This window comes from Nyctereutes procyonoides, unplaced genomic scaffold, assembly GCF_905146905.1.
Source record: "Nyctereutes procyonoides isolate TBG_1078 unplaced genomic scaffold, NYPRO_anot_genome, whole genome shotgun sequence".
NCBI classification, from domain to species: domain Eukaryota; kingdom Metazoa; phylum Chordata; class Mammalia; order Carnivora; family Canidae; genus Nyctereutes; species Nyctereutes procyonoides.
In genome coordinates, this window is record NW_026575042.1 from 24,193,682 (window position 1) to 24,217,236 (window position 23,555).

The 23,555-nt window shown below is 37.5% G+C and overlaps 1 protein-coding gene across 1 annotated transcript in view; it reads right to left on the bottom strand.

Moving 5' to 3' along the window:
• The window catches only part of KCNH8 (potassium voltage-gated channel subfamily H member 8), a 367,241-nt gene that overhangs the window by 184,454 nt on the left and 159,232 nt on the right, over positions 1-23,555 (bottom strand). Inside the window, exon 3 of the mRNA XM_055321520.1 lies at positions 17,037-17,168. Coding sequence (XP_055177495.1) covers positions 17,037-17,168 — 132 coding nt within the window. The remainder of the gene's footprint in view (positions 1-17,036; positions 17,169-23,555) is intronic.

Sequence of the window (23,555 nt, forward strand, 5' to 3'; positions counted from 1 at the left end):
ATTATATCATTTGAAAATATGACAGTTTTGTTACTTTCATAACAATCTTTTATTTTTCCCTTCTCATGGCACTAGTCAGAGTTGCTAACTTAGGAGAAAAAGAAATGGCAACAACAGTGTGTTGTTTCAATTGATTATTATATTGGTCATTTTTTACAATTTTTTTGGTAGACATAACCTTGATCAAAAAGCAGAAGATTCCCTTATTTGTATTTTTGCCAGGAGCTCTATATAAAAATATTTTTAATATGTACTGTGGTGGAACTCCTGAACTTACTGAGATGATCAGATTGTCTCCTAAATTAATCAGCTAATATGGTAGATTTATTAATACACTTTCTAATGTTGAATCTTTCTTCACTGTAATAAATTCAATTTGCTTAGAATGCATTGTTGCTTTTATTCATTGTTGGATTCAGTCTGTTTCTATTTTTTGTTTAGAATCTTTGCATTTACATTTATGGTGAGATTAGCTTGTCATTTTCTTTGCCATGCTTTGCAAGTTGTCCTTAGCTGGGTTTAGTGCCAAGATTATAATTTTTCTATCCTCTGAAAGAATATGTTTAAGACTGAGTTTATATGTTTACTAAATGTTTGGGAATACTCATTCATGAAATCATTTGAGTTTAATATTTGTGAGGAAAATATTTAAGCAAGTGATTCGATAGGTTTAATTATTACAGGATAATTCAAATTTCCTTTCTCTTCTTGAGACAACTTTTAAAAATTTTTCTACAAACTTTCCATTTCACCTAATTTTGAAAAACTATTGGCATAAAGTTTTTGATTATATTATCTCTTTAATCTCTGCTGTATCTCCTGTCATTTCCTCTTGTTCATTTCTAATATTAAACTGTCCAACAGGAAAGTTTTGATGTAAGTGAATGATCTATATTTTGGGTGGAAGTTTCTGTATCTTATCTCCATTTTTCAAGAGTTCAAGTGGATAAAACATTCTAGGTTGGCACTGATTCTCATCAACACTTGGAAGATAGTGTTCCATTCTCTTCAGGCTTTTATTGTGTTGAGAGGAGAGATGCTAGTCAAATTGGCTTCCATTTGCAGATAAAGTCATTTCTCTAAGCCTGCTTTTAAGATCTTCTCTTTGTACATAGTATTCTTTAGTTTTACAATGACATTTCTAGATTTGGTTTCTTTACATTTCTTCTGTTCAGATTGGTTGGGCTTCCTAAATTTGAACATTGAGTTGCATTAATTTTGAAAAATCCTTAATAGTTTATTACCCATCATTCTTTCATGACAGAGAGAGAAAGGCAGAGACACAGGCAGAGGGAGAAGCAGGCTCCATGCACAGAGCCCGATGCGGGACTCAATCCCAGGTCTCCAGGATCACACCCCGGGCTGAAGGTGGCGCTAAACCGCTGGGCCACCGGGGCTGCCCTATTACCCATCATTCCATTCTCTTTCTAAAAGTCTACTTTTTAAAATCTTTTTACTCTAACCACTATTTCTCTTGATTTTTTTCATGTGTAATACATTGCAATAATTGGATTGCTTCTTTTCTAATTCACTTACTTTTTCTTTTTCTATGATTAACTTGCTATCCATCTTTTTCATTGAGTTTATTTTTAATTATTATCTTTCTCATTTATAAAAGTTCTGTTTGGTTCTTCAAATATACATGTTATTTTGATAGTCTTTGTCCCTCTATCATATTTTATAGCCCTCTTGAATTTTCATTAAATAAAGCATACTTATATTCTTATCTGATAATTTTAATATCTACAGGCTTGAAGATTCAATTTTGTGATTTCTTTTTTTTTCTGGTGACTCTTGCTCATGATAATTTATCTCACAGCATTGATGACTTTCATTGTAAACTCATGTTCCTTGGAACTTTGTCTCAGGATTCTTTTAGAATTGCAATTAGAAATACCCAATGGTGGAATGCAAACTGGTTCAGCCACTCTGGAAACAGTAAGAAGTTAAAAATAGAGCTACCCAAAGACCCAGAAATTGCACTACTCCGTTTTTACCCCAAAGATAAAACTGTAGTGATCTGAAGGGACATCTGCACCCCAATGTTTATAGCAGCAGTGTCCACAGTAGCCAAACTGTGGAAAACGCTCAGATGTCCATCGACAGATGAATGGATAAAGAAGATGTGGTAGGGATGCCTGTGTGGCTCAGTGGTTGAGCATCTGCCTTTGGCTCAGAGCATGATCCCGGGGTCCTGGGATTGAGTCCTGCATCAGGCTCCCCACAGGGAGTCTGCTCTTCCCTCTGTCTGTGTCTTAGCCTCTCTCTCTCTGTGTCTCATAAATAAATAAAATTTTTAAAAAAGATGTGATATATATATATATATATATATATACATACACATATATATGCAAATACATACATGCACAATGGAGTTTTACTCAACCATCAGAAAGGATGAATACTTACCATTTACATCAACATGGTTGGAAAAGGAAGTATTATGCTGAGCGAAATAAGTTAATCAGAAAAAGACAATTAACATGGTTTCAGTCACATGGGGGTATATAAGAAATAGCACAGAGGATAGGGGAAGTGAGAGAAAACAAAATGGAAAGAAATCAAAGGAGAGACAAACCATGAGACACTCTTAACTACAGGAAACAAACTGAGGGATGCTGGAGGGGTGGTGGGTAGGGGGATAGAATAACTAGGTGATGAGGATTAAGGAGGGCACGTGATGTAATGAACACTGGGTGTTATATGCAACTGATGACTAACTTAACTCTACATCTGAAACTAATAATGCACTATATGTTGGTTAATTTAATTTAAATTAAAAAAAGATGTTGAAAAAATATAAATATGTTCAATACAATATTTCTGAAATAAAACCCACTTTTCCAGTAAAAAAAAAAAAAATACCCTATCAGAGAAGATTTGTGTGCCTGGTAATCTCACAGACCAGAATCACTTTAAATAAAATTTTCAGCTAGGTTTACTCAATTTCCAACAGATGTTACAAATTCAGCCCCAAATCTAAATGAGTGTGATCTTGTGATAAGGAATTCTTATGAAAAATGTTCTTTTTCTTTTTTCATGCTTTACGCAGATCCAAGGTTTAGATAAAGAAGTCTTCTTCTTTGGGGCCTCTCACCAACCCCCCACCATAGATGACACTTCAATGTTTCAATATGTGAAAGATACACTATTTTGTATCAATGATTTAACCCCACAAGAGAAAGTTGAAGTGTCCAATTTTCTACTTGTTATAAAAATGATAACTCCTTCCTCAACAGCAGGTGTGAAAAATATCTGGCTTGCTTGTGACTGCCACCTTCTTCTATTCTCCTATTCACTATGGCCTTGGTAGACAGAGTTCAGTAATTGATTATAGCAGCCTTCCCCTGTGAGACAAGATGCCACCTCAACAGGCTTTTCAACATAAAATTCTAGGTAGTTATTTCCAACCAAAAGACAATAGATTATACAGTAACTCTTATTTGCCAACTTTGTCTAGATCATCTGATTCATTAGATTTTTTTTTCTCACCACTGTCATTTGTTATACTCACAAATTAATAGCTTCTCTTTTGATTCTAACAATGATGTGTGATTGCACAAGGGTGATACTCACTATGAAAAGACACCAGCAAAAATGCATTTCTTAGTGTACATAATGGATATAACTCCAATCCACAAATCTAGCAATGACTGCACAGAGTAAAATGGCCAGCCAGCAGTACTTCTGCAGATACTGATTAGCATTCTTGGCTTTCAGGTTCTCCTGTTGTCCCAAGGCTGCCAATGAGCTCATGTAATTGAGCAGAATATTTTGTCAAGCCTTTGAGAAACTCCTTTCATCCACCATGTTCCTGTTCTCTGGTTATGTGAGAATTTTTGGATACCTTCTAGTCCTTTCCTACTCACTGGTAGCCAGCATTTTCCCAGGAACTTTGCAGTTAGACTAGATCATTGAAAATCAGTTTTCCAGGGTACAATATCCTCAGCAGATATTTGGGCTTATCTGAAGTTCTATTCGTGCACAGAAGGTAATGACAGAATATTATTAGGAATAATTTCATTTTAACTTTAATTTAGCCAACCTCCCTTTTATTTTTTTTTAATTTTTTAATTTATTTTATGATAGTCACACACACACACAGAGAGAGAGAGAGAGAGAGAGAGAGAGAGGCAGAGACATAGGCAGAGGGAGAAGCAGGCTCCATGCACCGGGAGCCCGACGTGGGATTCGATCCGGAGTCTCCAAATCGCGCCCTGGGCCAAAGGCAGGCGCCAAACTGCTGCGCCACCCAGGGATCCCAGCCAACCTCCCTTTTAACACAAAGCTAGACTACTTACTCAAAAAGTCATGATCCAATGGTATGGTTTGGTTTTCTGTCGTTAGGTTGTAATGTATATAAATAAGTTGTTAAAAAATTTGTTAACTTGTAATTTCATTAATCTATCATTCAGGTTTTGCTGAAATTCTATTGCAAGGTGAAATACAGCTGGAGTCCCATTTGGGCTCCATCATTTAATGACTGCTCTCAGCTCATACTATGGCACCTTAAACATGTAAGAGAGTAAATACTGGAGAAATCAACCCAAATCATGATACTTAGCCACTCTGATGGTTACTTAACACTGTGCTTCAATGGGACTCAGGGCTCTATCATAGTCCCTCCTTCTCTGTTGGGTTTTACAGCTTCCTTCAGATGTTCCTGAGTACATTTCTTAGTGATCACATTACCCTAAACCACTTTCTTGAGAGATGAGCCCTCACAGATGTGTCTCTCATATTGTGCTATAATGTGTGGGCTTTCATATTCCATCTAGTAGGTGTATTTTACCCATCTTTTCAGTAAGGTTGTATAAATAAATTAAAAATTTTGTATCAGATATATCTGGAATATCCTATTTCTCCTTTTTATACAAGGATCACTGATTTTCTTCATTAGTCATTAGAAGTTGTTATTTTCCTTTTCAATAGTTTTACTATCTCTGCCTGTTCTGCTACTTTTTTTACCTTGCTACATAAGACTTCCCATATGCTTAAAAATCCCCCATTTACCCCCTAAGTCTCAGCTTATTGCTGGAGTTTCCCTAGTTCAAAAACTCCCTTTTAATAAATAAATTAAAAAAAATCATTCTAAACTGATTCCAAATAGCCACAAGACTCTTCATCTCTTAATGGCACTCAGTTCAGTCTTTCATGTGTCCACCCCTGATCTCCATTCTGGTTAAATTCACTCAAAAGTGAATCAGATGTGGCTCTGCCTTCACACAGCTCAGAGTCTAGAAGGGGAAAAGGAACACAATAAAGAAACAAACGCACACACCAATGAGCTCATAAGCACCATTTATAACTTCCAAAGTTTCTTCTCAATATAATCAGTCATTTTAGCAGCTTTCTAGCTAATAAATATTCATCTCACCTCCCATCTTGCATCAACATTAATATGAATGTTTGCTATGAAATGCTAATACTTAGGCAAAAAATTTGATTCTCCACATTGAGTCTGTACATATTTTTCTCAAGAACTGAAAGATGTATTTTTAAAGTAGATTAAATAAAATTGAGTTACCATATAATTTCAAGAAATTGAAGCAATTAGATGAACATTTCAGTAGACATTTATCTAGTGAAACTTCTATGTTCTCTCTGAGCCACATCATTCCCCACAAAATGTGTCAAATAAACACATTCAAAGCCTCATGGAATTTGGGAGAAGCCTGTTGTAGAGACGAACAGGATTGCTCAGTGGGGCTCCCAGATCTTCTTGTCTGCAAACAAGCTAGCTGGGATGGACAGTTGACTTTTATTGATGTGAAAGGCAGAAACTAAACTCAAACCCCCTTTAACTGGGGACCCAGGCCCTCCCTTCAGTGTTTCCCAGCACTTACCTGAAAGGCTGACACCTAAGCACTTGGCACTTAATGGTCTGTTTTTCTCACACTGGCAAAGCCATCACCACACTAACTCATATAAAAAGAAATGCAAAAAGGGTAACCACTCCTACACCACCACCCTCTGCAGCACAAACCTATGTCCTGCCTGTCCTAGGTATGCTTCTCCATAGGATGTTGATTCCAGAGACACAGGACCTCATAGATCTTTCTGTCCATGGTTCCAGACTGTACCATATCATTCATGACAATTGCATAACAGCTATAATCCCTGAATTAGGAACACTCTCTAATACCAATCTCCAGGTGAATTCTGTTGGATACAGAGAATATCACTAAGAATGCATATAACCAACCAGAGGCCCAGTTATATAGCTTTTTAAAATTCTCAGTCTGAATTTTTTGAAAATTCTATTTATTTATTCATGAGAGAGAGAGAGAGAGAGAGGGAGGCAGAGACACAAGCAGAAGAAGAAGTGGGCTCCATGCAGGGAGCCCGATGCGGGACTTGATCCCGGGTCTCCAGGATCAGACCCTGGGCTGAAGGCAGTGCTAAACCCTCAGCCTGAATTTATTAATCTTCTTAATACTCATTTGTCTAGTGTTTCAATTAGTTGGTCATTTAATTGCAAAAATGTTTTAAATGTTAAGTTCACCCCCCCAAAATGGTCAAAATCATGTCTCCATTCATGAAGTAATAAAACTATAAATACCTTTTATAAAAATTAGAATAATAAGGTATTAGGTTCATAAAGATTTGTCCAAGGATGACAAGTTCCAAGAAAAAATTCAGTCCACAGATATGTTTAAATTGGTTGCAGAATATTTTAAGTTTTTCTTGATTTTATTTTTTATTTTTTTAAAAGTTTTTCGTTAAAATGGAATGACCCTGTGAAGCAAAACATGTATATTATGCCTCAGTTTCCATCATAGTTTATCACAGGATTTCACTCATCTTATTATCCCATGGTCCCTAAAGGCAACTTAGTTTATAAATCTTGGCTTTCACTATTTGTCTTTGGAAGACTATTTTAAAAATGAAGATAGTGAAAATGTACAGAAAACCCAAAGGATTTTTTTCTTTTAATATAGATAATATAGATGAGATGAAGATTCTTCAATCACCTTAAGCATCTGCCTGGGCTGTTCATTTCATATTTCATCACATATTTGACAAAGAATTGGTATAGATCTCCTGGAGGCAGAAATAGATGTCCTCACAAAAAAGTATCAATTTTTACAATAGTTCTCCCATTAGACAACTGCTCTCTATTAAGATATCTGCATATGTTTCTTCCACTTTGTAAACCAAAAAAAGTGATGGGAACAATATTAGAATGTTCCATGCTGAAAATGAAAATATTCCATGTATACAAAAATCATCTCAAATGTAATTAATATCTGATCAGTGGCTTAATGATTTGGAGAATATTTGTGTGTGTGTGTATATATATATACATATATATATTTAATGACTTCAGTTACCTTAAAAATATTGACCAAATTGAGATTCCCAGAAACTGAAAGATAATCAGGAAAATCAACAAGAACAGGAAATTGACCAATAGCAAAGATTCTATTTGAAGTGAAATGGCCATTCAACACCAGCAGTAAGAACACATTTTGAGAGGGAACTGACTCAGGTAAATACATGTCAAATGGTCTTTGATTTAAATCAAGCACAAAAGAGCCAAACAATATATTCATCAGAATGTACACCTGAGACATGCAGTTTTGATAGTTATGATCTGATGATTTTGAAGAAGCAAGAATGCTATGTTGTTTTCTCTCCCTGAATAATAAAACTTGCTAAATTGGACGTCATTTATACATTTATGTATTCATCCATCCATCCGTCCTTTAGGTATTTCTTGAGAACTTACTGAGTGTAAGTGACACCCACAGAGAGGCAGAGCCTGTTCCCTGATGTAACCTAAATTTTAATGGAGGATAGAATTATTACAGTAGAAATTAGCTTTGATGAAGTTCATTTCAGATGGCAGTAAATGCTATGAGGACAATGAACATGCTGATGTAAGGGATGGCTGGAGGTGGGCTGCTTCAGACAGGGTGGTCACAGAAGCCCGTTCTAAGAAATGTGTATGGCCAAAGTCTTCTCAAATTCAGAGGCACAGGTAAATCATCTGAGGATCTTACTAAAATGCAGATTCTTTTTTTTTTTAAGATTTTATTTATTCATTCATAGAGACAGAGAGAGAGAGAGAGGGAGGCAGAGACACAGGCAGAGGGAGAAGCAGGCTCCACACAGGGAGCCCGACGTGGGACTCGATCCCGTGTCTCCAGGATCAGGCCCCGGGTTGCAGACAGCACTAAACCGCTGCGCCACCATGGCTGCCCTAAAATGCAGATTCTGATTCAGAGGGTGATGAGGGCCTGCCTGGTGTGTCAGGTCCTTGGATCTCACATTGAACAGTAAGGACTCTAAATAAGATAAGAATGGTAAAAAGAATTGGGGCAGGAGTTTTCTGTTTTGATGACAATCACACGTGGGGTTTGGAGAAGAGACTGCAACAAGCCCAGACTTCTGTCCACCTCATTTCCAAATTTCTATATTTTGTTTCATAGGAGGCCCTAGGGCATGATGGAAAGAGAGCTGCTCTGAGACCAGGGGAGTCCTGGGGCTTGAGTCCTGTCTCCATCTCCTCTGGTACCGAGGTTCTGGACAGTTCATTTGCTTTCACTTTTTTTTTTTTTTTTAAGTTTCACTCTTCTCCATTCTAGTAGAATCTGTGGATAATCTGTCTGACTTATAGAAAATCATCAGTAAATGATAGACACTCTAGATTGGCTGACCTAACCTGACTTCCAAGTCCTTCTTCTCTTGGCTATTTCTACTCTAAAGGTGTGAAAACGTTATAAATAGACTGGAAAACTTTGATTTCCTAGCCTTTCTTCCAGCTAGAGAAGGCCATGTAAAAGAGTTATGGTCACTGACAACTTGATGGAAATTCCCGGACACTCCTTCCCGCCCACAAAAGCAAAGCCTCAAAAGGAGAAGCCTTTGCCCTCTGTCTTTCACTATCCTTTCTGTCTCAACAGAAATGAGTTCTAAAGGTGCAACAGGCATCTTAGAACCATGAAATGACAAGAATGAGAATGAGGTGCAAGCTGGTTCAGTAGGAAGAGCACGCAACTCTTGATCTCAGGGTGGTGAGTTTAAGCCCCATGCTGGGTGTAGAGGTTACTTTAAAAAAAAAAAAAAACTTAAAAATGAAAAGAATGAGAATGACAAGCAGCACACATAAAGACAGCAGAGCAGAAAGGCAAAAAAGAACCTGAGTGCCTACCAGTATTGCTGTAACCATTCTAAACATGGGCTGCTCAGCTCCAGACACTTTGCAATATGAGAATATAAAGCCCATACTGGTTAAGCTTATGCTGTTAGGTTTTCAGGTTCTTGCAACTGCTATTGATATCTAATTGTATAGTGCAGCTATTCATTTTTATTTCTTCTGAAGTCACTTAGTAAGAGGAAAAGGTGGGTGCAATGTAAAACTTTCATCAGTGTAGTTAATACTGACAACCTGGGGCTATCTGCCAAAAGTGAGGCTACCAGGAAAGCCATTGCATTTGAATACTGGTTTGTATCACTGCTGAAGATAATATGAGGCGCCTCACACATCAACCCCTAAATTCTCAAGACAAATCTGAAGTGTTCACTTTTTTAGAAATTATAATTAAAAGTCTCCAGGTCTGGGTTAACTGGTGATGTCGTTGCTACATAATGCATAGCTTGGTGTCAAACAGCATTACAAACCAAAACTGGGGTGTCCTACAAGAAATAAACAAAAATAATTGCCTTGGGCCCTGTGCCTGAAACAATAAGGCACAAATTATGTACGCAACTGGTTTGAATGGAAAACCAGATCAGTATAATGAATGAACTGCTGTGAAATGAAGTTTGGAAAACAGACAAATAGAACTGACTATAGAGGAAAAGATCTTTCTTTCTTTCTTTCTTCTTTCTTTTTTTTTATTTTTTAAATATTTTATTTATTTATTAAAGAGAGAGACACAGACAGAGAGGCAGAGACATAGGCAGAGGGAGAAGCAGGCTCCTCACAGGGAGCCCGATGTGGGACTCGACCCCAGATCCTGGGATCAGGCCCTGAGCCAAAGGCAGACAGTCAACCGCTGAGCCACCCAGGGGTCCTGAGGAAAGGAACTTTAAAAAAAACTGAACATTGTCTTGTAGGGGAAAGTCCTTTAATAAAATGAATTAATCAGCAAGTATGTCCTCTTTATCTATTATGTGCAGGCACTTCAGAAATTCAAAGACTATGGAGGAGTATGCCAAGTTTAAGGTCCTCTTCACAGTTTGAGAAAGACAAGCCAGATGAATGAAGCCAGCAGAAAACACAGAGCTGTCCAAGGGAAGGACCCCCACCCTGAGCTCAGGTGGTTCAGGCAAACTGACAAAAATGAAAAGAAGTAGGATTCCCCTGGTGACTAGGAGTGACAAAGGTGGTTAGATTGAGGGCAAATCTGAGAAATGGGTGTGTAGAAAAATGAGGATGAATTGTATTAGTTAAGTGTGAGTAGACCAGCTTGGTTTGTCCAGAGACTTCAAGAAGGTCAACATGAGGAGCACCTGGGATCTGGTCTTGCATGGGAGGGGCGGGGGTCCCCACAGGGAAGCCTACCTTTCCCTCTGCCTATGTCTCTGTCTCTCTGTGTCTCTCACAAATAAATAAATAAAATCTTTAAAAGAAAAAAAAGAAGGTTAACATGAATGGTTGTTAGAAAGTGGGTTGCAGGGGTGATGAGAATGTAAGACCTGCTTTCATAAAAGCACATCTGTTGAGAGTCAAAAGGGGAGGTGCTGCCCCCTTGCTTCCTGGTCACACAGCCTTTCAATTGTGCGTGCACACCCCTCATGTCTCCCTATGTCTAAATCTACTCTTCTTATGAGGACACCAGTCAGACAGGATTAAGGCCCACCATAATGGCTTCATTTCATCTTAATTACCTCTTTAAAGGCCCTATCTCCAAATGCCTTCACATGCGGAGGTAGTGAATTTAAGGCTGTTCAACATAGGATTTGGAAAGCACACAATTCAGCCTCTAATTGTCCCCAGGCCAGGAACTTGGAGTCAGTCTTCTGCCTCATCTCCTGTCAAGTCCTACTTCTAACTGTGAACTCTAGCTCCACATCTTCTACACTCCACACCATCTATATCTAAAATGTTAACTGGGGCAGCCCTGGTGGCTCAGTGGTTTAGTGCCGCCTTCACCCCAGGGCCTGATCCTGGAGACCCAGGATCGAGTCCCACATCGGGCTACCTGCGTGGAGCCTGCTTCTATGTCTGTCTATGTCTCTGCCTCTCTCTCTCTCTGTGTCTCTCATGAATAAATAAAATCTTTAAAAAAATAAAATAAAATGTTAACTGGAATTTAAATAAAAACTTGAAGAAAAAATAAAGAATGATGTAATACAATATTTAAGACTTAAGCTCTGCCTACTTACATGGAGATAAACTTCAGCTTCCTGACTTTCATAATCTGCTTCCAAAAAATGTCAACTATTTGCTAGCTCAGCTCCTGAAATTAACATCCCTCTGTTGGGTGCATCAAACTCCACTCGTCTTTCAAGATTTGCTTAAATATTATTTTCCCTATGAAGTTCTTGGCTCTGCTCCAATTCTTGTTGGCGCCACCCTATCTTTTTCCCTTTTCTGGAAAGGATTTACCAGTTCTGCCTCTCTCCTATCATTGACTACACTGTATCACAAATACTGGATCAGTGTCCTTCATAAGATTACAAGCTCTTAGGAGAGAAAAAAAGAATCCCAAGAAAAGAATGTACACTCTGGACTTTGATTTGGTTATACAAATGTAAATCTTAGTTATATTAAGATTTTTTTTTTACTCTGTCAACTTTATCAACTATTATTGCACTTAAATTCATTGGTAAATGGAAATAAGAATAATACCTAATTCACACAGTTATAATGAGAAATAAATGAAGTTTCTGTTAGTATGAGGCAGAGACTCAATAACAGCTAGCTATTAAAATAATACAGAGAGAATATAACAACGACCACAACTATCTTTTACTGAGTGTATTCCATATTTTCTGTCCTATATGATTTGCATATATTATTTCTTATAAACCTCAATAAAATTGATTCATATATTGGGACTCACAAAATGGGACCCAGTGCCCTGACATCTAAACCTATGCTAGGCTGCACTTAGGGTAAATACCTGTCAAGGAATCCTAATATACACCAAGCACTATCCTCCAAATCAGCTTTAGTTAGCTTACCTTATCCTAAAACATAGGACCTTGCTAGCCTCATAAAGAAATCCCCCATCTCCTAGCCAATCACATTGTTTCCATGTTGCCCCTACTACATCCCTAGAAAACTCATTCTTGTCCAAAATCCGAGTGACCCACTGCTTGTGACACACTGTATACTCCCAATCCATGGAGTGTTTTCCCTTGAATAAAGGGCATCAAATCCATTTCTAAATTCCATGATTTTTGTCATGATTTTTGTCATTTGACAATCTAAAACAAATGTAGACACGTATGATTACCCCATTTTATAGATGAGAAAATTCAGTCTCTGAGACGATAAGCAGCTAGTCTAAGATCTAATACCCAACATGTGGTGGAACCAGGATTTCAGGTAAGTATAGATGATCCAAAGCATCTCCATTTTGACATCCCCTAATAATACAAATCTGAAGGCAGAGTGGGTACTCAATAAGTATTTGTTGAATTACTTACTCCACTATTAATCCACTTTTAAGTTGTATTAAAACATTTCTTACTGATAGTAAAAGAGGTGGACAGAGTCTCACCTTATTGTAATGCTGGAAATGGATATAGAAGTTAGTGGTTTACACACTATTTTTAGAATGGAAGTAAGATACATGTCCAAAATAAGGAGGGTATTAGGTAGTAAAAATCACCAGATTTCTGCTGAAGTCCTCCATAACCTCCCTCCCTTCTCCGTCCCTCTCTTCTACTTCTCCCCACCAAAAGCACACACCCCCAGATCACCTACCCAACACACATCTCAGAGAGCTACCGGGTACACCTACAGTTCTTTGTATTTTATGCTAATCTCTGATTGATGCTGTTCCTTGTATCTCATACCTTGCAAGCCTTTTCTATAAAATATGTTTTTCTTCATTTCAAATAAAACCCCAAGGGGGATCCCTGGGTAGCTCAGTGGTTTAGTGCCTGCCTTCGGTCCAGGGCATGATCCTGGAGTCCTGGGATCAGGTCCCACATCAGGCTCCCTTGCATGGAGCCTGCTTCTCCCTCTACCTGTGTCTCTGTCTCTCTCTCTCTCTCTCTCTCTCTCTCTAGGTCTCTCATGAATAAATAAATAAAATCTTTAAGAAAACCTCAAGCAATATAGATATTAATGATGAAAGTATTTTTTAAAAATAGAAGTGCACAAGTTATACCTCTTAAAGTCCATCATTGAGCCTTGGTAAAAATTAATTTAATTAACACAAATCTTATTTCTACAACCCAGTGAACTTCAGTGATACATTTGTATGAGGTGCAATATCAGGTCAATCAGGCTCACTTAGAGTTTTCTAGTGCTATGAAACAATATTGCTCCAGTTACACAGTGACATTTTAATGATTTTCAAACACTTATCCTGAAGTTCTAAAAATATCATACGCTAAGATGTGCCTTTCCTGCAAGACATGCCATCAATTGGTGAATTTTAATGTATTTTTCTCTATTAATGGCAGGTTAAAAATAAAGAAAAGAAATATATATCTATTATTTAAGATCATTTTATAACCATATTGGCTTTATAACCTTATTGGTGGGACATTTATAATAAGGTAGTAACAGAAGAAAATGTTCTTAAGTGCTCAGTACATGTTGGAAATAATACATAATCTCATATAAAGTAATAATCATTTGAGGAAAAAGTTATAAAGCTATACAAATTTAGGGACTGTTATCAAATATTTCAAAATTCCTAAGTCATACTTTGCATTATATAGTTAATGTTAAAAATGTTTTGTTGATATTTTTTGCTTTAAACTTTGCAAGTGATAGAACATGATTGTACACGTTCCCTAAACAAACTGGACTATTACTGAGCATAGTTGAACATATTTATTTAAATATAAATATAAAACTCATTTTTAAGATAGAACTTTGAATAAGGGGCAGCGGTTTAGCACCGCCTTCAGTCCGGGGCCTGATCCTGGAGACCCGAGATCAAGTCCCACATCAGGCTCCTTGCATGGAACTTGCTTCTCCCTCTGCCTGTGTCTCTCTCTCTCTGCCTCATTCTGTCTCTCAGGAATAAATAAATAAAATATTACAAAAAAAAGAACTTTGAATTAGTAAAATTGTTACTGGTTCCAGAGTATCCAAATTTATGCCCTCCACCCCCAAATGGCAGGTGCGGTCTTTCATGCGCAAGCAGTTCTGTTAGTGTGAAACATGTGGCCTCTCTCTGCTCCTTTACTCACTTCTTCCCAAGGAAAGAAGAGGAACTTAATTGGATCGCATTTGGAAGGATGGTATTAACGCACAGGTGCCTTGGGGAACACCTGATCTGCTCTGGTCCTTGAGCTTGAATTTATAATTTGGGGAGATCTGCCTTGCCTCATTACAGCTTGACCAAGGGTAATTCTGCCTAAATCCAGAGCTGAGAAAGGGGAAGCTCACTTGCTGTAGATGATACATGTCAGATGCTCTGTTATCAGTATTATCAGAAAGAAAGGTGATATGCTGGTCTCCCATCTGCTTTATTCTTATTCCCTTGTGAGTTGGTCCAGCGCTTGGGTGGAGAAAAGGAGCGTTTTCATTGAGCTCTTTCAAACCCCAAGTGAGTAAGTATAGTTTGCTCCTTTTATCAATTTCAGTCTTCCAGGACAGGAATTTCTCCCTATCTGCAGAGCAGACATGACAGACCTAAGACAAAGGTGATGAGTTAAATTTTATAAAACCATGACACATGATTCTCATGTTTAAAGCAAGTCAGATTAATTAAATTGCTCCCTTTGAAGCAAAAAAAAGAAAAAAGAAAAAAAGGAAAAGTAGTAGTCATATATTTTTTAGTTTTATATTTCTATCTACACATATATGGGTGTACATAATATACACACATATTCAATATATGAATAATGATTTTATTTAAATATTCTTTACTGTGGCATAATAAATATAAATATATATATATAAATGTGTGTATATATAAACATGTATATAAATGTCTTTCTCTCCTGTTCCTGGCAAACAACTCTATTAATTTTTTGGAATCTCTGAGATGAGGAGTGTCTTTTATACACTGATGAATGATTAGTGGCTGGGGTCCCTAGATAGCTTCAGTGATGAATGATTAGTGGCTGGGCGTCCCTGGCAAGATTAGGGAGTTGGAACTTTTACCCCATGCCTAACCTTCTGGGAGAGGAGAGGGGCTGGAGACTGAGTTAATCACCAATGGCCAATGATGTAATCAATTATGCTTACATAATGAAACTTCTGTAAGAATTCCTGCAGCAGGCTTGAGGGCTTCTGAACTGGCGAACACACTGAGGTCCTGGGAGTGTGGCTCACCCACAAGGGACCATGGCAGCTTCAGATTCCCCCTCTCCATGCCTTGCCCTATGCATTTTTTCCATTTTGCTATTTCTGAGTTGTATCCTTTGTAATAATATAAGAAAAGTGTTACCCTGAGTGCTGGGAGCTATTCTAACAAATTACCGTATTCGCAGAGGGGAATGTGGGGTAGCAGAGCCTCCAACTTTAAAGCCAAGTAGGACAGAAGTGTACAAGTACCCTGGGCTCCCAATATTTGTGACTAGCATCTGAACTGAGGGCAGTCTTGTGGGAATGAACCCATAAACCTGTGGAGTCTGACACTAACTCTGAGTAGTGTCAGAGCTGAATTAAATGATAGGACCCCCAGCTGGTGTCCATAAAGTTGGAGAATTGGTTCTTGGTATGGAGAAAATCCACACATTTAGTGTCAACAAGTGCTGTGAGCAAATACAATTCATACTCACCTTCCATATTCCTATAATACCAAAAACAAAAACAAACAAACAAAACTAAAAACAAAACTGCACATTGACTCCCACATTTTCTTTTCTCTCACTGGACAGGTGTTACACTTGCTGAAATATCCACGTAACTTTCATTGTAAGACTGTTCTTTCCTTTTGTATGTAAAATATGCCTAACCATTTAGTCATGCAAACACACAGGAAAAGAGTTGTGTATTTGCAAACATTTTAAATGATGGAAGTGGGGGTGGGAGTACCATGATAGTTCTCTCTTTTGAGTTGTCATTTCAAGAGATATTCTATATTTAAAACACTAACATATATGTTTTAAAAGAACCGGAGTAAGAGTTCATTCTTAAAAAGACATAATTGTTGAATGTCAAATAGCTGGTTCTCATAAAGAATTTACTACATAGGACATCCCTGAAATGACGATTGCTTTTTCTCTGGTCACCCCAAAGTATCTAATCCTACTCCTGTTTAAGTGAAACAAAACTGACATTTTTTTCAGCATCAATTTTTGTCAGTTTGCATGAATTGCAAGAAATTTCATAATAAGTATAAACAGAAGGAAAAGTATAAATAAAAGGAAAGCAACATAGAGCCTTAGACTTCTTTAAAGATCATTAAAAGCTTATTTATACCTTAAAACAAATCATTATACTGTTCTATATGATGAGATACAGATACACATTTGTTTCCGACAGTCCACTCTAGCAACCATTAAACTTGATTCTTAATTTTGCATGTGAAATTTTCACTTCTAGGTTTTGAGCTACTTCACTTTAGATGAAACTGACAGATATACTTTTAATCACATCATTTTAAGTTCACTTATTGCTCTTGACTCATTTTCTTCCCTAATAAAACAAGTTGGCCTGATGCTTTATATTCTAGTAAACTATTTTCCATTCTCATTCTATTTGCATAGGAATATGAACTTCTGGTTCCTGTCAAATGAGTCTTTATTACTCAGACGAGAATGTAAATTCATGTAATGTCTCTGTGATTTTGGAATAGGCACCAAATACTGACTGCTAACAGTTCTGAATATTTATCAGTTGCTGTTATTAAAAAGGCAGTTTTTTTTTTCCCTCCCAGAGTTTTTGAGTAAACAATTTCAAAATGTTGCTCCATCTGTCAATGTTTTCTGAAAACAGTACCAACCTTCTTTTTTATCTTCTGGAGTAATCTTCACTTTTGTATCTGTTATATCTTTGAATGAGGCCAGAAAAAGTACCACATCTCCTTTCTCATTCTTTATAGGAACAATATCCAATAGGCACCAAAATGGAGACCCTGCAACAGTAATAAAAATACAAATCAACCACTGCCTCGTGTTTTTCTTATGAAAACCTCAATCATTACTGGTGCAGTTAATAAAGTCCTTACTGTTTTCTTCTATCCCACACCTCCCCTCCAAAATCTTAAAAATGTCAGTTTTCAGATTCCATAAATGACTAGCCCATATACATATCTCTTCAATCCCAAATGAAATGCTTTCTTTGAAAATAAGGCTGTATTTTAAACAAAAACACTTGTCTGTGCTGAGATATTTCTGCTTATGTAATTCAAACTGTATTTCTTTTTTGAACTTGTTGATGTTGAAGCATTCCACTTTATGAAACATTGCCCCTTTCCACCCCCAGCACGAATGGGTTGCTAAATAAAGACCTTTGTTTGGTAGGAGTTTGCTGGAGGTTTATTTAGTCGATTTAAAAATCAATGATTGCCCACCAGAATGGCTAACGTATAAAAGATGGAAAATACCAAGTTTTGGGGGAAATGCAGTCACTTGAACTCTCCTACATGCCAGCTGGTTGCAAATTAGTACATATACTTTAAAAACTGTATGGCAGTATTAAGATATATTCCCACAATACAACATTAGGCAGCACTGTGAATGAACATTATGCAATAATCAACAATCAGATGGATGAATATCACTAACATAATATTGAGCAAAAGTAGCCAGTCACAAACGAGTAGAACACATTTACATTAAGTACAAAACAGTCAAAACTCACCTACAGTGTTAAAAGTCAGGTTGGTAGTTTAGGAGATTGTGATTTGAATGGGAAACAGGTTGGGGGAGTTCTAGGATGCTGGTCAAGTTTTGCTTTATGATCTTTATGTTATTTACATAGGAATGTTCAGTTTTTGAAAACCTATCAAACTCTACACTTATGCATGTCTATTTTTCTACTTTAAGAACATATTTTAGGGGCGCCTGGGTAGCTCAGTCAGTTAAGCATATGCTTTCATGGGTCATGGTCCCAGGGTGCTGGGATAGAGCCCCACATCAGGCTCCCTGCTTAGGTTCCTGCTTCTCCCTCTGCCTCTGCCTGCTATTCCCCTTGCTTATGCTCTCTGTCAAATAAATAAATAAAATCTTTTAAAAAAATAAACATGTTTTAAAAAGGGATAATCAAGTTCAATTCTATTTTTGCACAAAAGAACCCTGAGAAATATCATTAGTAGCTTTAGGTTCAAACCCAAGGCTCATATTTTAAAAATGTTTTTATGTATATTAAGATATACATTTTAAGAATATATTAAAATTCTTATACTAGATTTCCTACTAAAAAACATTCCTGGGCAAAGAGAAAATTGAAAATAGCAAAAAAGTTACTGCTTAAAAACAAAACTATTCATCTATTCACATACATTTTTCCTTCATTTTTCTTTTGATGGGGTTAAAAAACCATTACTATTGTGAATATACACCTTATTTGGGAGTTGATTTCTAAGTTGGGTATAAGACAAAAATAACAGTCAGAATACTGATATTTTGATATTTTAAGTTGTTTTGTATATATTGTATTACATTTCACAATTTCCAAAACAGGTGGAGATATCTATCCAAACTTAGAATCTAACACATTTTTTTCTTTAGTTAAGCACCAGATGAAGGAGTTGATATAGGGGCCATCTGACATTAAAAAAAAAAAAAATCACATTTTATTTTGTCTACTGTTGTACTTTTCGAAAAGTGTAGTTGAATATACATAAAAGTGTGTATAATGTGCTTCTACTATATAAAGTATGCATAGACTGTGTCCCTGTTCCGCCACATCTTCCTAATAGCTTCAGCATCATGAATTCCTTTATTCTTTTGATTCAGATCTATGATTTCCTTTCATTCATCTTCCCAAATAGCTATTTGGAACAGCAATCCTATTTCAATATCCCATCACCAGGCTCCAGGAGACCTGGGATCTAAACATAGCTCCTACATTAACTAACCTTGGACCATGGGGGGTATCAATTAACTACTCTTCTCCAATTAACTTGGTTCCCTCAATTCTAATATCCTCACATTCATCAGTCCAGTGGTAGATAGAGCAACTCAAAAACCATGAGACAATAAATCAACTCTATCATCTATGACTAATGGGAAAACTCACAAATAAGCCATATTCCTGGCCAAACACTACTATCCTCATCATCCCAGAATGGCTCTTAATTCTAACTTTTCCCATGGCCATCATTTCAAGTTGGGAGCTCTTTTCACTAATGCTGTAGCTATGGTAGGAACAAAAAGAACCATCAGGGCAAGCTATCAATCAGACCCTGGACATAGTAATAGCGGGGACATGGCAAATCAGTATGAATCTGATATTTGGATCACATCTTAAAGCATCTCTCTGTTAGCTATCTTAGAAAAACATCATCTAAATAAGAACAGAGGCTATTAATTTTCCTGAAAATCCATTTTATCTATGCACTCAGATAAGCATCATTATTGTCTCCACAGAGACTTTGAACAGGTGAACCAAAGCATCTTAGAGAGAGGCAAAAGCATATCAGGTGAGAGAGAGCCAAGGGAAAAGCTGCCCACCTGACAGTATCTCTAATCACACAGCACTCATTTCACATCATGTTCTGGAGCAGTTGAAAGATCACTTTGAGATTTGTCTCTTAAGTTACAATGAGATATAACCTTTGACATTTTATAAATTCATCAAAAGTTCTCAACATGGGTTCCTTTAAATTCAAATTTTGTAATGATTTGGCATGCACTAGGCTGATGTCTGCCTTCCCATTGCATATATGACAAAAAAATGTGTAGAGGCACACCTCAGAGATACTGTGTGCTTGGTTCCAGACCACCCCAATGAAGTAAACACTGCAATGAAGTGGGATAAATGACTTTTTTAAAAAAGGTTTATTTATTTACTTTAGAAAGAAAGAGGGGGGAGGTGGCAGGGGAGAGGAGCAGAGAGAGAGAGAGAGAGAGAGAGAGAAAGAGAGAGAATCCTGAAGCAGACTCCCCCACGGAGCATGGAGCCTAATGTGGGCTCATTCCCAGGACCCTGAGATCATGACCTGAGCTGAAACCAAGAGTTGGCCTCCCAACCAACGGACCCTGGGTTAAATGAAATTAGGTTAAAACCTAACCTAACCTAACCTAACATATTAGGATAAACAATCCTATACAGTAGTCTATAGAGTGTGCAATAGCATTATGTCTAATAATATAATGTGCATGCCTTAGTTAAAAATACTTTATTTCTTAAAAAAAATGCTAAGCATCACGTGAAGTCTCAATGAACTGCAATCTTTTTTGCTGGTGGAAGGTCTTACCTCGATGCTGATGGCTGCTGACTGATAAAGGGAAGGTGGTCGCTGAAAGTTGAGGTGGCTTTGGCAATTTCTTAAAATAAGACAACAATGAGATTTGCCACATCAATCGACTCCTCCTTTCATGAGTGATTTCTCTGTGGGATGTGGTGCTATTTGATAGCCTTTTACCCACAGTAGAGCTTCTTTCAAAATTGGGAGTCAATTCTCTCAAACCCTCCTGCTGCTTTATCAACTAAGTTTATGTAATACTCTAAATCCTTTGTTATTTCAACAACCTTCGAAGCATCTTCACCAGAAGTTTCCATCTCAAGAACCACTTTCTTTGCTCATCAACTCTTAATCCATTAAAGTTTGATCATGAGATCACAGCAATTTAGTCACATCTACAGGCTCTACTTCTAATTCTGGTTCTCTTGCTGTTTCTACCACATCTGCAATTACTTCCTCCACTGAAGTCTTGAACCCCTCCAAGGCATCCATGAATGCTGTAATCAACCTCTTCCAAATTCCTGCTAATGTCGATATTTTGACCTCTTTCCATGACCTCTTCCCTCTTAATGGCATTTGGAATGGTGAATTCTTTCTAGAAGGTTTTCGATTTACTTTTCCCAGATGCAAAAGAGGAATCTATGGCAGCTATAGCCTTACAAAATATGTTTTGTTTTTTTAAAAATATTGTTTATTTTAGAGAGAGGAAGAGTGTGTGAGCAGGGAGAGGGAGAGAATCTCCAGCAGGCTCCCTGCTGAGCACGGAGGTGACACAGGGCTCCCTCTCAGGATCCTGAGGTCATGACCTGAGCAAAATTCAAGAATTAGACACTTAACCGCCTGAGAAACCAGACACCCCCAAATGTGTTTCTTAATTAATAAGACTTGAAAGTCAAAATTCCTCCTTGATCCATGGGCTGCAAAATGGATGTTGTGCTAATAGACATGAAAACAACATTGGTCTCATTGTACATCTCTTGGATGACCAGCTACATTATTAATGAGTAGTAATATTTTGAAAGGAATTCTTTTTCTGTAAGTCTCAACAGTGGGTTTAAAATTAAGATATTCAGAGAACAATGTTATAAACTGATGTACTGTCATCCAGGTTTTGTTGTTCTATGTATAGAGCATAGAATAGATCCAGCATAATTCTTAAGGGTCCTAGGATTTTTTTGGAATGTTCAATGGGTATTAGCTTCAACTTAAAGTCACCAGTTGCATTAACCCCTAACAGAAGAGTCAACCTGTCATTTGAAGCTCTGAAGCCAGCCATTAACTTCTCTCCAGCTATCAAAATCCTAGATCATATCTTCTTCCAATAGGAGGCTGTGTCATCTATATTGAAAATCTGTGGTTTAGCGCAGCCAGCTTTACGAATTATCTGAGTTCGATCTTCTGGATCACTTACTGCAGCTTCTACGTCAGCACTTGCTGCTTCACCTTGCACTTTGATGTTATGGAGACGGCTTCTTCCCTTAAACCTCATAAACCAGGGCAGCCCAGGTAGCTCAGCAGTTTAGCGCCGCCTTCAGCCCAGGGCGTGATCCTGGAGACCCGGGATCAAGTCCTACATCCGGCTCCTTGCTTGGAGCCTGCTTCTCCCTCTGCCTGTGTCTGTTCCTCTCTCCCCCTCTCTCTCTCTCTCTCTGTGTGTCTTTCATGAATAAATAAAATCTTAAAAAAATAAAAAAACTACATCTGCAAAGATTATTAAAAAAAAAAAAAAAAAACCTTATAAACCAATCTCTGCTGGCTTCAGAGTTCTCTTCTGCAGCTTCCTCACCTCTCCCAGCCTTTATAGTATTGAAGAGAGTTAGGACCTTCCTCTGGATTAGACTTTGGCTTAAGGGATGTTTGACTAATTTGATCTTCTATCCAGACCCCTCAAACTTTCTCTACACCAGAATAAGGCTGTTTCACTTTCTTAGTGTGTTCGCTTTGTGTGTTCACTGGAGTACCACTTTTAATTTTCTTCAAGAACTTCTTTGCATGCACAGCTTGGCTGTTTGGAATAAGAGAGCTAGTTTTGGCCTATTTTGACTTTCAACATCCTTCTTCACTAAGCTTAACCATTTCTAGGCTTTTGACTTAAAGTGAGAGACATGCAACTCTACCTTTCATGTGAATACTTAGAGGCCACTGTAGGGTTGTTAATCAACCCAATTACAATATTGTTGTATCTCAGGGAATAAAGGGGCCCAAGGAATGAGAAAGAGACTGGGAATGGCCAGTTGGTGGAGGGGTCAGAACACATACATTTAAGTTTGCTGTCTTATATGAGCAGCATTGGTGGTGCCCCAAAACAATTACAATTGTAATGTCAAAGCTCACTAATATCTATGAGATCACTATAACAATTATAATAACGAAAAAGTATGAAATATTGAGAGAATTGCTAAAATGTGAACACACAAAGCAAGAAAATGTTAGAAAACTGGCACAATCAAGTGGCTCCATGCAGGGTTGCTATAAATCTTTGATTGGTAAAAAAAAAATACAATTATCTGTGAAGTACAATAAAGTACAATACAAGGAGGTATACCTGTATAAGAGAAACAGTATAAGGGAATTATAGCTTATTTATTTTCTCCCTCCCTTTCCTTCTTCCTTTCTTCTTTCAACTGGTCCTTCAGATTTATCCATATCAACTGCCCTACAAATACGGTTCTGGCTATCTCTAGAGTTAGAAGGCAATGCATATGCCACTTGCTTCTTCCCAAAAAAGAGGAAAGATGCCAACACTTACCAAGCAGGTAGGCAAGACCCTTCACACTTAATTTGCTCATTTATGCATCCCTTCCCTGGCTTTCCTGAATTTCTCTACTAGGCCCTCTGCCCTGGCTCTCTGACAAAATCTCCAACCTTGGAGGACTATAATTATTCCCCAAGGTTGGCCTCTTCCTTTCTTACCCATGGGCACAATAATGATTATCAACATCTTCCAGTCAATGGTAATTCAAGCCTGCTGTGATAAATCTCTCAGAAGGTTAAGATGGGAGGCAGCACATTCCTCAGCCTCAAATCCAGAGATGAAGGATTCTTAAAACAGGTTAGAGGGCAGAAATCCTGTGTCAATTTTAAGTCCTTCTGTGATAGCAGCAGTAATTA